The sequence below is a fragment of the Falco peregrinus genome, chromosome 4 (genome assembly GCF_023634155.1).
Source record: "Falco peregrinus isolate bFalPer1 chromosome 4, bFalPer1.pri, whole genome shotgun sequence".
NCBI classification, from domain to species: Eukaryota; Metazoa; Chordata; class Aves; order Falconiformes; family Falconidae; genus Falco; species Falco peregrinus.
In genome coordinates, this window is record NC_073724.1 from 117654465 (window position 1) to 117668446 (window position 13982).

Consider the following 13982-nt stretch of genomic DNA (forward strand, 5'->3'; position numbering starts at 1 on the left):
GTATCAAAAAAGGGTTTTTTCCTCCTCCAGAAGAACAGGTCCTCCAAAGCCAGACTTGGGCTTTCCAGCTGAGGTACTTTCCGGAGCTCATTCAGATAATGCTGGGCACCTACTGGCTGCCAGTCAGGTGCCTTTAAAGGGTGCCATTTGGGCAGGAGAAGTACAAACTGCTTTGACAAAGTGAAGCTAAAGTTTAAAAGCTAGATTATGTTGAGCTGATCAAGCCATTTCCCGGTGAGAAAGAGCTGTGGGGAGATGAGGGGTCGGGAATGGGATGTCTCTGCCAAGTGTCCTGTGGAAATGTGAGAGGGGAACAGCCTAAAGACCCAGATGTTGGTGACTTTTGTCCAGGCTCATACACGGGGAAAACAAGCCTCATATTATTGCTAATTGTAGGAAAATAGGGGAAGGGATGAACTCAGGGCATCCCCACATCCAAAGGAAACCATCTCTCCTGAGGTGACAAGTGAGGCATAAAATTTTCATGCGATGGAGATTTCACAACCTCCCCAGTAAGGCCACCTACCAAAATGAAGAAGACACCCAAGGATGACAGAGTGGGCTGGGGGGGTACCAAAGGCCACTGGGTGCCGGTCTGAGCAAACTGGGTGCCACTCTGAGCAAACTGGGAGGGGGAATGAGAGGCTGGCTCAAGTAAAGCAGCACCTGAGTGAGGGGTCAGCGAAGGACAAGGCATTGTCTAAACCTTTGTGGGAGCCACCTGTGAGTTGGCCTCAACTTTTCAAACACCACCTTGTTTCCTAGGCAAAGCATCCCACTGGTTAGGTCTTCTTACTGTCCGACAGTTGTCCCTTAATTGTTTATTTCTGCCCAGCCATATTTCTGCAGATATTACCAATTTAAAGTATATCTCAGCCTGGAAAGGTGGTTGTAAGTCATTAAAAAACATCACCTGGCTCCAGCTGCAAGCAGCTGAGGGTCCTCTTGTAATGCTTGTAGTGGCAGGCAAAATTCCAGGACTGAAGAAGCTATGGAAAAATTATCTCCTTCTTCCTCAGCAGGTCTCCTGGGTGAACCTGCAAACATATCTGTTGTTATGGGGATGGAAATAATCTAGTGCCATAGGTACATGGAGTCAGCACAGCTAAGAGGGGTGGAGCTGGGATTTTTGTGTATCTGTAAGAGTTCTTGAGGTGTTTACACAAAAATGAGCAAGGAGCAATGCTAAATTTGCAATGTCAGCAGTTAGGTAACACATTTGCAGCCAAATATTCATGTCCCAGAGTTGACATGAAGATAGACACCCAGTTTGCTGTTTCTTCCCTCCCATTGCACCATAGTCTCATGCAAGCAAGGTGCAGGGCAGACTGAAATATCTCCTCCAGGAGCCTTTGGGAGGTTAGAGGGAGGGTGGTGAGCTATGGAGTCTGCAGGAAAGCAGGGGAGGTGCCAGTGGACTTGCAGCATCCACAGTGCTGCTGTGGGAAGGAGCGAGAGGGAGCAGTGAGGAGCTAATGAGTGACCAGGCGGTGGCCGTGTTTCTCCTCCCCACAGCCCTCCACCTCGTCGGTCGCCTCAGATGAGAAGGTTGATTACGTGCAAGTGGACAAGGAGAAGACACAGGCGCTGCAGAGCACCATGCAGGAGTGGACTGATGTGCGGCAGTCCTCGGAGCCCACCAAGAGCACGAAGCAGTAGTGCCTGGGGCAGGCAGCGAAGCAGGCTGACAGCTCTGCTGGGCTGGATTTCTAAGACTTGTCTGCGGAGAGGAGAGGGTCTTCATTTTTTTATTTTTTATTAAGGCAAAAAGAAATTTAATTTCAGGGGAAGACTTGGCGGATACTGTTTGCCAGTGATAAAGACCAACTGTGTTCGGTGGCTAGGTTTGTGCTTTAGCTGCTGGATGCACAATCCAGGAATTTGACTTAGCAATACCAGGTTTCACCCTACACATCTTTTGCTTACAGCTATTAAAACCACCTTGTACGTGCTAACACTGATCATCTCTCCCCATCTCCTTCGACGCTGTACTCCCAAACCATGCCATGCAGGTTTGCAGCATCTCTCATAAGACATCATTCCCCAGCTCTGATTCCCCACTCCTTATGGTTGCCCTCTTCTCTGCCTCCTCACAATCCCAAAACTGAGCAAGGACCATTCCTTTTGAAATCACTTTCATTGTCCCATCTCTTGTAAATAACATGTTCAAAACCTCTGAGGGCTATTCTTCTCCTGGTGGGACAGCCCCCATGGTTTTGATTGTGGTTGTTAACCTTCAGAAGCTTGAAGAGCATCCAGACTTTTCCACTGAGCTGACTTAGAAACCCAGGACTTGCCCCGTTCTCACACACATGCATGTGTGAAACATGTTTGTTTGTTTGGATGTCTTCTGCTGTTGATGCTCTCCAACATCTCTCAAAGTCAATGGGATGGACATACTGGCTTTGGATGGCAGAATTTAAGCCCTGACCCACTGCCTATCTGAAATCAATTGCCCGTGAATGTGGCCTTACGAACCAAAATCTGCCCTTTGTGGCACCAAAAGAAATGCAGAGAGTGAGAGTCCTCCACCTGTAGCCATCATGAGAGGCTCTTTGGTTGAGTACAAGGGACACAGGGAGGCTCTGGAGACTCTGTATATCTGGACTGGCACAAGGATGAGTGACAAGGAGGGAGTGGAAGGCTGTTGGGAGCAGTGGGAGAAGGCAGATGCTGTACTGCAGAGGTTGGTCTTGGGTGAGGAAGTCCAGTGGGGTGTACTTTGGAGGAAAGGAGTAGTGTAATTGAAATGTTGGTTGATGGTGTTATGTTGGTCTTAGGTGTGGGAAGAGGCTGGTCAGGAGAGTCAGGGCAAGGTGTTTCAACATTAGCTTTGATGTAGCATTATGGTTGGTTTGTGGTGGGTGCGAAGGGCTGGATTAGGTGTTTTCTCCCCATCTTCAGCAATGTTTCTCAACACAGAAATGGGGCTTGTTGACATTAACGACTCTAGGCTCTAATTATGGGTGGGAATCTGCTGTTGCCCCTTGCCAGCATCCTTGACACATCCAGGTTTTGGGATTATTCCCCAGGCAGCTGCTGGGTGCAGAGCCGAGAAGGAAGATACAGTTCATTGCAGAGATAATAATTCATGATCTCATGAAAACAGGAAGAATTAATGATTGCCGTGGAGCAGCCTGATTGCCAGACAGCAAGCACTGACATGAATAAACAGGCCGCCTGCAAACCAAGAGCCAAACCGAGGAGACATTAGAAAGATTAGGTAATAATATCTACTAAAAAGCTGGAGCTATTCTTTCTGCAAGCTGAACCCGTCCTAGTGCCATGGGCTCTGTCTTCCACCAACACCACCAAGTCATATTGATTATTAACACTTAAGCATTAACACATTTCTTTAATCTTGTTCGCATTTGGAAAGAGCCAGACGTGACCCACATGGGGATAGGGTACCAGTCCCTTAAGGGCTGCGTGCTAGTAAAATAAATCTTGAACTTCCAACATCGGTTTATATTTTCTTCTTGCATGCCATGAAAGGGAAGGTTATTAATGGAAAAGCTCTGACGGCCCTTTTAAGACACTGAAGTGTTGGCCTTTTACAGGAATAACAAAGCAAATAGCCTAATGCTCATGGCAAAAAGAATAATCATCTAGGGGGGAAGAAAAAAAAAAAAACCACACCAAAACCCAAAGGGAAGATTTAGCACAGCCAGATGCTTTCTGAAGGTCAGGGAGTGTGATACAGCCTGCAAGGGCCTTTGCCTCTCATTGGGGGCTTGCACGCTTGCATAGTGAGATAATGAAATGAAGAGCAGAGTACAGTGCTTCGGATTTCTATAGCCCCTGTCATCACTGCATCTCAGGGGAGACTAAACATTGGGGCTGATCCAGAGTGTGTTCACCCGGGTGGGAGTGAGCTCCCCATCCCCACCAAAAAGCAAATGTGACTCAACAGGGAAGCTGGTTTTTTCCTATTTCATCCTCTTAAACTGTTGGGCAGGCACAAAGGAAGATGAGGCTGGGGAGAAGGGTTATGGTGCACGCTGGATGTGTTTTCCTGCCAAAAGCTGTGCTGCTCTCCTCTCACGCGAAAACGCAGCTACCTCTGGGGTGGATTGCAGCAGCAGTTTTGGGAATAGCTCTTTGGGCTGCTTTGGGTCTCTCTCAGTAAAGCAGTGCAACTACTCTCAAGATGAAACAGCCCAGCTCCAGGCTAAAGAAAATCTTGAACTGAACCAAAAGCCTGGAGAAATCAAGTGATAGCCTATGCTCAGGTTCTTGTTTTCATCTGGGAGATGGGGAGCTCACCAAGTCCCAAAAGCACCCTGAAAGTGGGCAGGCGAGGGGGAGGCAGCAGCAGCGGTCATTTCTGGTGGTGCAGTGGCTTGAGAGACAGTGCAATGAGCTGGGATGTGTTTCGAGCCGGTGCCCTGTGCTTCTGCGCTGGGACCAGGTGCGTCTAGTGCCCGCTCCCATATTTAATCCAAAGCCCTTTGTGGTGCTGGAGAAACTAGTCCTTTCTCTCTATGTCCCACAAATGTCTATTTGTTCATGGGGCAAGCCCTGGCATGGGATAGCTCTTTTCCCAAGCTCAGGCCTCCAGTTTTAATGATTTGCTTTCATGAGAATCCCCGCAACTGGCCCTTTGCATTTGGCAGACCAAGGAACAAAACATCCCAAAAGTAGCTATTTCACAACTGCTGGTCGCTGGTGCCTCTCTGCTTTGCAGTGAGGCCTACATTTTCCCAGAAACAGACATATTTCTCCATTTTTTTCCCAGCTAAGCACCAAGCAAATAGCCTCTCCAAGCTAAGTATCAGCCCATAGACTCTATGCATTGCCATGTAGGCATGACTGTATCAGCCCCTCCTGAAAGCCATTAAGTAATCAATGGCTGCAGTGGAAATAGTCATTCCTGACAGTTGCCAGGCTGATTACAGCAGTCCCTGATGATTAATGTTTGTGCAGTATTTAGTCTTAAACCATATTGAAAAGCAGCTGGTTTAATTACACGGACTGCCAAGAACTTTGTCCTGAAGGCATTGAGTTTATCACATCCACTCTATACTTGGATGCTCAAGTATTACTGACGCTTTTGTTAGAAATAGGTATTTTAGGAAGCTGAGAACATTGGAAATGATTCATTTTAACTGCAATTAAAATGGCTTGAGTCTTCACGTCAGAGCCTGCTCTTCAGCTCTATGGTCCCATTTAAGAAAAGAGATGTGCTTGTAGGTGTGCGTGTGCTCATGGAGAAGGGCTGTCTGTGGGACAAGCATCATGACCTCAATATTGAGTTTTATGAAGTACCAGGGCCATGGATCAAAGCTCTCCCCGAGCTTTAGAATGACTAAGCTAGACATTTTAAAGGCAGAAGTATCAAAAAACATGTATCCCTCACTGTGTGTGACTGCCGCTTATGGTTCCTCTGGTGGGATGTGTGAGCTGCCTTGTAGCTGATTTGCTCCAAACTGACACTTGAGTGTTTAGTGGGAAATACATTTCAAGCTCTAAATGGATGACAGGCTTATGCTTAGTCTCAGGTTGGAGAAACAAAATACGTGTGAGTGCAGACTGTGCCAGGAGAAATTTGAGTGTCTGGCAGATAGGGTCAAATCCAGAGCTGGAACCAAAACGTATCTAAGGCTTGGGTGCACGGGGGGCTAACGGGGATGGAACTGGGCCCAGGGCCACCAGCCACTGGCAAGGTTTATATATGGGGGAACATGAGGTTGGGAGGAAAGAAAGCAGGGAGTTTGCCAGCAAGATCTGAGTCTTGGTCCTCCCCATGTGCTCCTTTGGCATGAGTCTCGAGTCAGCTATATAGAGATTTGTGGGTTGTGGAGTGGGGTTTTGGTCAGTAAAAGCCACGGTGGGAGGAGAGTTCCCACCACTCTCACGACTTACCCAGGGCACTTCACTCTCAAGGGGTTCATCCTGCCCGACAACATGATGCCTCAGTGCTCTGGCTTTCAGGGAGCCCTGGTCAATGCACCCAGCTCTGAGCTGGGCAGGAGAAACCCTGCTAGAAGTGTGGTGGGGACCTGGACGTGCTGGGACACACCTTGCTCTGGGGCTCCCATGAACTAACCATGGGGCAGCAGTGCCATGGGCTTCACAGGGTTGTCGCATGAAGAGCCACCTCCATCCTTGGAGCTTTTCAAGACCCAGGGTGGATCAACCCCACAGCTGACCCTGCTTGGAGCAGGGGGAGGGACCAGAGACATCTCTTCCCCCCAGTTTACCCTGAGACTCTGTGCTGCTGGGGCTGAGCAGAGACTCCTCCATGTGAGGGAAGGGGCCAAAGGTATTGCCTAGAGCTCTATAATACCTGAAACGGAGCTAGGGCCTCTTTTCTGGCCATGAAGCCAAGTGGCAAAGCACAGCTTACCCCTAAGGCCATACCCCACGGTGAGGGAACCTGATTCACACTGGGGCCATCCCTTGCACCTGGGAGAGGGCTGGCTAGCCCAGACCAAGTCGTCCGGGACACAGACACACAGTCCGAGCAACTGGGAGACAGCTTGAACCTGTAAATTTGTTAGGGCAGACATCAACCCAGAGCTCTCTGCAGCTCCATGCCAGCTCCTACACCCTGGCATCCCAGCCCCTCGAGCATACCGGGAAGACTTGGCTTGCTTTGGCCACCCAATGATCATGGCTCCTTGGGAGGGGTAGAGCCATGCCCAGGTCTTATGTGGTGGTGGACTTCAGTAGGAAGATGTTTAAATAGCTTCCAGGTCCTGTCTGATCTTCCTGGCCTAGGAGGCAAGTAAGAGGATGGTTTTGTCAATTCATGCTTGCGTTGTGTTGATGTTTTCCCACCTGGTGATGTTGCTATTCCATGTAAAATTGACACTCACCCACACAGTGTGTGCCGTTGGAGGAATGTTGTCTGAAGGAGATGGGTGCAGTGGGGCTGTGCCTGTGGAGAAGCCCTAAAGGGTGAAGAGCAGAGCCTAACCCCACCCCCAGCCAGAGGACACACATGGCCATCAAAGAGCCATCAAGAAAACCAGAGAGACCAGTCCAGCATCAACTCACAAGGGCCAATAAACCAGTTTAGGGCCCCTGGTGAGTCCCTGTGCCTCTCTTCTCTGCCCAGAAAGCACTAGCCCGCCCACATGTATGCAATGATCTTGCAACTGTTAATAAGGCTCTTGCAGGTAGACATGTGCACCTTTTGATCATGATTTGTCCTTGGCTGGAGCAGTTGATCCCTCCATCAGCTTGTCCTTGGTGTCACAACCTTGTAGTCGTAATTTTATCTCCTTGTACTTGTGCTGTTAATCAGGTTGCTACTTCAGTGGCTGCTCTTGAGAAAATTTGATATGTAGCAAGGTGCCACCAAACAGCTCTCTCCATGCCAACCCACAGCCAGCCGGTCCTGGCACAGTGTCCAAACTTTAACACTAGCCAGCAACACCTGGAGCAGAAGCTGACCACATGGTTCCATCTCTTGATCTAAAAGAGCTCAATGGATTTGCTTCTGATCAGCAGACTCTTAGTTTTTGATGCAGCCCATTGCTAACATATAACGGGTTCATTTGTAGGCCAGTGGGTTGACTACATGGGAGAGGTTTGCCCCAAGACCAGAAGATAAAAAAACATTATTTTTATTGTTGTTCTTTGGGTGATACCACACTTTATCTTCAGGTGGGTCGAGGGAGTTCATTTGAACTCTGCATCCTGCTTTTTCTCTGGCTTGTAAAATGAAGATTTTTAGTACTTATTTCCCAACCTCACAGATGCATCATGAGGTGTGATTAATTGGCATCTAATAATGCAAAGAGCTGTTTTGAGTCTGCATGCAATGGCCGGGAAGCATGTGGTGCTACCCCATTGTCATGTCCAGCATCACACATGACACTGCACATCCCGCTCTGCAAAACTCATTAAAAAACCCTCATCCCTAATTACCAGGGTGGAAAAAAAATTGGCAGGATTTTCTCCTGAGCAAGGCAGGTGGGGGAAAAGCCGTTTGCACAGTTTCAGCATTCTGCTGCCATGTTGACCCTGAAAATACCACATTTTCTTTGAGAGCCCTTTGAACGTGGTGGCTGAAGCACATCACAGAGAGGGGAAGGGAACAGGACCCTGGGCTCCACGGGGAGCCCACTGCTAAGTCCCATAGGGTTAGGACCAAACCTTTAGATTAGTTAAGTCCCACTCAGCCCAGCCCTTGGGGAAGTCAGCGGGTCCCCGTTGACTTTGGGCATCCCTGCGTGGGAACGGCCCCAGCCACATTAGGGTAGTTTCCTCTGTTTGTTTCTTAACCCGCTGCGAGGTGGGGTCGGAGCCCCGGCTTTGAAGCCGTTGTGTCGGCAACCGATTCGCAGGGATGTCTTGTGTGTTTCAAAGCCTATGACTGTTCGTAAAGAGGAGTATTTTTACTTTTTTTTTTTCCCCATTTGTAGAAGGAAGGACAAGAGTAATCTGTGGCAAACTGTACAGTACGTGTCTTCTTGTGGTGTCACTGTTTGAATGGTTATTAAGTTTTCAAATCACTGTGGACAGCTAATAAGTTATTAATTTATTCTTTGGGGGTTTGTTGTTTTTTTTTTTTTTTAAGTAATTTGAAACAATTATTTATCCTGTAAATTGGTCTTGAGTGAAGCCTAGATAATACTTTTTTTGCTGTTAATAAACATGGTACATGTCTGACGTGAACGTGATCTCATTTTTAAGTACTGTATGTGCAGCAGGAAAGCAATGGGAAAATAGAAGAATGAAAATAAAAAGACCATCTCTCACTGGTGACTCCCAGCATGGATTCTGAGTGGGGAATTAATGACAGGATCAAGTTGAATCATGCAGCAACTTTAAAGCTTTCAGAGCATATTCCCAGCGTGTCACCAAGTATCTCCTTATAGCTTCAGGTGTCCTGTCTGCCCAATGAGGACCTTTAGGATGCAGTTAGGGTTTTCCTGATACCAGAACCCAAACTGTGTGTTTTTCAGTTGCTGAAGTGAAATTCATACTATATATCTGCTCCAGGGATACACTTTGCTGTGCACAGGGTGAGGACAAATGCTGGCTTCCTCGCCCATCAGCAGCTCAGTGCCTGTGAGCCCCAGCTCAGGCCACCAAATCTCACATAAAACCTAAGCACAAGAACACATCTTTTTCCCCAGAGTTAAAAATTCAAGTCCCCCCTTCAAGACACTTACATTTACTTTAACAATAATAATAAAAAAAACCAAAAAAGATACCTGTGGAAAGACACCTTTACAGCACAGTCCCTGTAACCCCCTTTTTTTAGCAAGAGTAGCATCACCTCACATCTGCAGCACATCTGGGATCCCAAATCTGGAGCTGGGGACTCCATTGCAGGCTCTCTTTTGCTAGAGGCCTGTGTCTCACTGTGGGCCATACTATCGTACACACTTTACCAATATATCATATACAAATATTACTGTTATTACTAACACAAATATTAATATAGTATGTACTATAATTGGTATAGCATAGATAGTAACATACTATACTAATGCTATACTACCGTTCTGTAAGGCTTTTGGTACAGTGCCACATAACTTTCTTCCTCTAAACTGAAGAGATAGGGATCTGATGGATGGACCATCTGAAGAGTTACAGTCAACAGCTCAGTGTCTGAGTGGAAATCAGTAATGAGTGTTGTTCCTTAAGGGTCCGTACTGGGACCAATACTATTTAATACCTTCATAAATTACATAGACGTAGCATTGAGCGCGCCCTCAGCACATTTGCAGATGACACCAAGCTGAGTGGTGTGGATGCTACTCTAAAGGACAGGATGCCATCCAGCGGGACCGTGACAGGCTTGAGGAGTGGGTCTGTATGAATCTCACCAAGTTCTACAAGGCCAAGTGCAAGGTCCTGCACTGGAGTTGGGGCAATTCTTAGTATCAATACAAACTGGGAGATGACTGGACTGAGCAGCCCTGAGGAGGACTTCAGGATACTGGTGGATGAATAATTGGACATGACCCGTCAATGTGCGCTCACACCCAGAAAGCCGCCCGTGCCCTGGCTGCATCCCCAGCAGCGTGGCCGGCAGGGCGGGGGAGGGGGCTCTGCACCTCTGCTCCCCTCTGCTGAGACCCCCCCACAGCGCTGCGTCCAGCTCGGGGGTCCTCAGCATCAGAAGGACCCGGACCTGTTGGAGCGGGCCCGTCGGAGGCCACGGAGCTGGTCAGAGGGCTGGAGCCCCTCTGCTGTGGGGACAGGCTGGGAGAGCTGGGGCTGTGCAGCCTGGGGAGGAGAAGGCTGCGGGGAGACCTTAGAGCAGCTGCCAGTGCCTGGAGGGGCCGACAGGAAAGCTGGGGAGGGGCTTTGGGCAAGGGCAGGGAGTGGTGGGACAGGGGGGAATGGCTTGAAGCTGAGAGAGGGGAGATTTAGGTTGGACGTGAGGAAGAAACCCTTCCCCGTGAGGGCGGCGAGGCGCTGGCCCAGGCTGCCCAGAGCAGCTGTGGGTGCCCCATCCCTGGCAGGGCTCAAGGCCAGGCTGGACGGGGCTGGGAGCAGCCTGGGCTGGGGGGAGGGGGCCCTGCCCCTGGCAGGGGGTGGGACTGGCTGGTCTGTACAGCTCCCTTCCACACAAACGATCCCATGGTTCTATAATTCTATAATATTGATGATGTATTACTAATACTTATCATATATTACAATATTACAATAATAGTACACTATAGCTATAATATTATATGATATAGTGATAGTATATTATATTTATTATTTTAATAAATTAATAAAGTATACTAATGCAAACTTTATGTAAAATCTTCAGTATATTACTCATAACTTACATATATTAGTGAGGTAGGTGTCAGTCTCTTCTCCCAAGTAACAAGCGACAGGACAAGAAGAAATGGCCTCAAGATGCTCCAGGGGAGGTTTAGATGGGAGATTGGGAAAAACTTCTTCACCAAAAGGATTGTGAAGCACTGGAACAGGCTGCCCAGGGACGTGGTGGAGTCCCCATCCCTGGAGGTACTTAAAAGAGGTGTAGGTGTGGCGCTGAGGGACATGGGTTAGTGGTGGGCTTGGCAGTGCTGGGTTAATGGTTGGACTTGATGATCTTGAAGGTCTTTTCCAACCCCAACAATTCTATGATTCTGTAATATTATATGTTTATATAAATACATATTTATGCTATATGCATATATATATATATAGTAATTATTTTGGGGAGAGGATCGTGGAGCAACTGTAGATAATTCTGTGAAAAGAGAGGCTCAAGGCTGAGCCCAAAAGGGAAGTCCAATGCTAAGAAGTATAGAAAATTAACAGGGACTAAACCAGACCACACCGTTATATTGCTGAAACTATCCCGGCTGCCGCCCATGCTGAGCACTGTGGGCAGTTTGCCTCAGTTTGCCTCTGCTCGTCTCAGAAAATCTTGGGGGGAAAGCAGCAAGACATACTCAGGGAAGAGCACAGCTATGATACAGCCTCTCCATTTTCCCTGGTGGGTTGGTTATCTGCCTTGATTATTTAGATTAGGATCTCATCAGGGCAGAGACAGTCTCTTGCAAAAGCACCTTCCAGCACGCAGCCCAGATAATGCCTCCAGGTGACACTCCAGCACAAAGCAAGGAGCTGGCACCACAGCAACATGAAAGCTTTCAGCAACCTCTTTGGACAGGAGGTTCATAAAATTCTATTAATAACACCAGGAAACACCCGACTTTTTATATAACTTCAGCTTTGGGTCCAAATTTATTTCTTCTTAGCACTGCTTCAGGTCTAGCGGACTTAAATAAAACGAACACACCCCACTGCTCATCTGAAAAAAAAAGAAAAAAAACACAACAGGATTGTGATCTGCATTCAGAGGGCACCTAGCTCTGGGCTGGGGGTCCCCATCCCACCTCTGCCTGCTCGCCTCTTCCAAGCCACTGCTCTGCAGGGTTGTCATGTGTCCATGAAGTTGGATGCTCATCTCCCATCAGCTTCTCCATCTCTTTTTTTGACCGATCAGCCCAAGAGCTATGAGTATTGCAATAAGACACTAAGCCTCTCTGTTGAATTAATTCATCTCCTTTATTTATATATAGGAAAGGCAATAAAAGAATATGATAGTATACACCAGAGATTTGATCCCAAGTGTCCTCTCTAGCAGACTTTCTGCTCGCATTATCCATAACAACGTCTGTGCTTTGCTTTTTCCTCCACAGCAATACAATATTCCCACCCCAGTACCCCACGGTCAGGATTAGGCCCTGCGCCCAGGACCTAAGGCACAAGTCTCTGCCACTTGAGCTAGAGAAATCTCTACTACAGGCGTGAGGGAGGAGCAGGCAGGGACAGCAGCTGGGGAGGGACATGGGAGGGAGCCATAGTCCTGTAGACACGCCGCCCAGGGCTTAGGTGGGCCACCTGCCACCAAAATCAGCCCCTGTCCCATTAATGGTTTACATAATACATTGGTTTACATAGTATGTATTTATACTGAGTTGATATATCTGGTTGGGCTACTGTCCTTGCAAATCAGCATTTAAAAAAATGAAATAGCTAGTGGGTTTAGGGAGGCTCTGTCGTTTGCTGCTCAGTTCAAGGTATCCCAAAGGAAAGCCCAAGTTTCAAAGGGCAGATCCAGCCCAGAAATCCATGAGGTGACAGCAGCAGCAGGAGGCTAACCAAGTCCTAAAGACATGTCTGGAAAAACAGCTCTGTCTGGGCTGGCCACGTGCACAAACAGCATCCACACTGGTGACCACCAGTAACACAGCGGGGCCTCACTGGAGCCCAATAAAACCCAACTAGACCAGGTCAGTCCATCTTGGCTGGAGGGGTTTGTGCCCCTCAGTTTCTTTCAGGTGCTTTGCAATGCTACATAAAACCCCTCTGCTCCACCAGCTGTGACCAAGCTTGTGACCAAGCAGGCTTGCAAGCTCGCTGACCCACCCGGTAAGTGTTGCCATGTTGGCTGCTTGGCATTTTTCAGCCTTTTCAGCCTTCTTCTACTTAGAGGTATGTCAAGGTGGGTTCTCAAAACCACATTAAAAAAAAACCACACACACACAAAAAAACCCCAACCACCAAGCAGAAATCCCTGCAAAACCAACTCAGTGCTAAGGGAAGGGCTGCAGACAGGACATGCATGGGATGTCTCCATCCCTGGGGTCCCACTGGGTCCATCTTCATCCCCATCTTAGTCCTCATCCCCTCCCCAGGCTGGTGGTGTGGCTCACAGCAGGCAAGACATGGCTGCGCTGAAGCAAAAGGGCACTTCTCTGAGCTGTCAGCAGCTGCTCATCTCCGCATTAGCTTAGTTACATTAAGGCGTGAAGACCAAGTGCATAGGAAGCGGTGGGACCCTCCGGGCACCTCCAAATCAGCCCCTGAGCCCTTTTCCACTGAAATGTTCCCCAAATCCTCCTCCAAGATGTTCATTGTCATCAGTGAGGAAGAGGAGCCTCTGGCTTCAGGTTGGCCCTGTGGACATCGACTATCTGGTTTAACCCGTTGGCTAGAAGACGAGTCCATGAAAGGAGCCGGATCCACCCCCGCCTGCTGCTGGGCTGCAGCCCCCTGATGAGTTGTCATCATCCTTGTCCCTGTCAAAGTCTCTCCACCACAGCGGGGATTTCGGCAAGGCAGAGATGTAGGCGGCTCTGTTCCTCGCTTCCTTTTCCTGCTCCTGGGAGAAGGAAAGGGGAGAAATAACACAAGGATACCTGCAGCCAAATGCCCTGGGTGGGGGGATGCTCCCACCTTCCCCAAGGAGCTGGGAGCCCACTCGTTACCCCTGGGAGCCTCCTCCAAATTAAATCGGAGTGAGAAGGCCATGTGCTCATTTCTAGAGCTCGGCAAAAGGGATGCAGCAAAGCATTGCATCTCTCCAGAAATCAAAACCCAGCCCTTGCATGTCACCTCTGGGGGAGGAGGGACCCTTCACATTCCCCCGGGTGCAGCTCCTGTCCTGTGCAACACTGCTGTTCGGAAAGTATTGACTGCACCAGCTGACCAAAATCCATTCTGGTTTGCATTCCCAGCTTGCCCACCTTTCTCAGGCACTCAGAAGAAAAATTCCGGCAGAG

The 13982-nt window shown here is 48.6% G+C and overlaps 2 protein-coding genes across 6 annotated transcripts in view; one reads left to right on the forward strand and one right to left on the reverse strand.

Moving 5' to 3' along the window:
• GAB2 (GRB2 associated binding protein 2) overlaps nt 1-8622 on the forward strand; it is a 102044-nt gene extending 93422 nt beyond the window's left edge. Inside the window, exon 10 of one of the 2 annotated variants that reach the window (XR_008746752.1) lies at nt 1516-1653. Coding sequence is in view for 1 of the 2 variants with exons in the window: in XM_055801276.1 (XP_055657251.1) it covers nt 1516-1659 (144 nt within the window). In the remaining variant the exon portion in view is untranslated. Of the gene's footprint in view, nt 1-1515 lie in introns of both variants that reach the window. The other variant, XM_055801276.1, reaches the window with a different exon arrangement.
• A 3341-nt stretch (nt 8623-11963) lies between these two features.
• The window catches only part of USP35 (ubiquitin specific peptidase 35), a 30014-nt gene continuing 27995 nt past the window's right edge, over nt 11964-13982 (reverse strand). For all 4 annotated transcript variants that reach the window (XM_027781539.2, XM_055801865.1, XM_055801863.1 and 1 more), the window contains exon 11: nt 11964-13582. In XM_027781539.2, the coding sequence (XP_027637340.2) occupies nt 13412-13582 (171 nt within the window). In that variant the 3' untranslated portion in view covers nt 11964-13411. The remainder of the gene's footprint in view (nt 13583-13982) is intronic.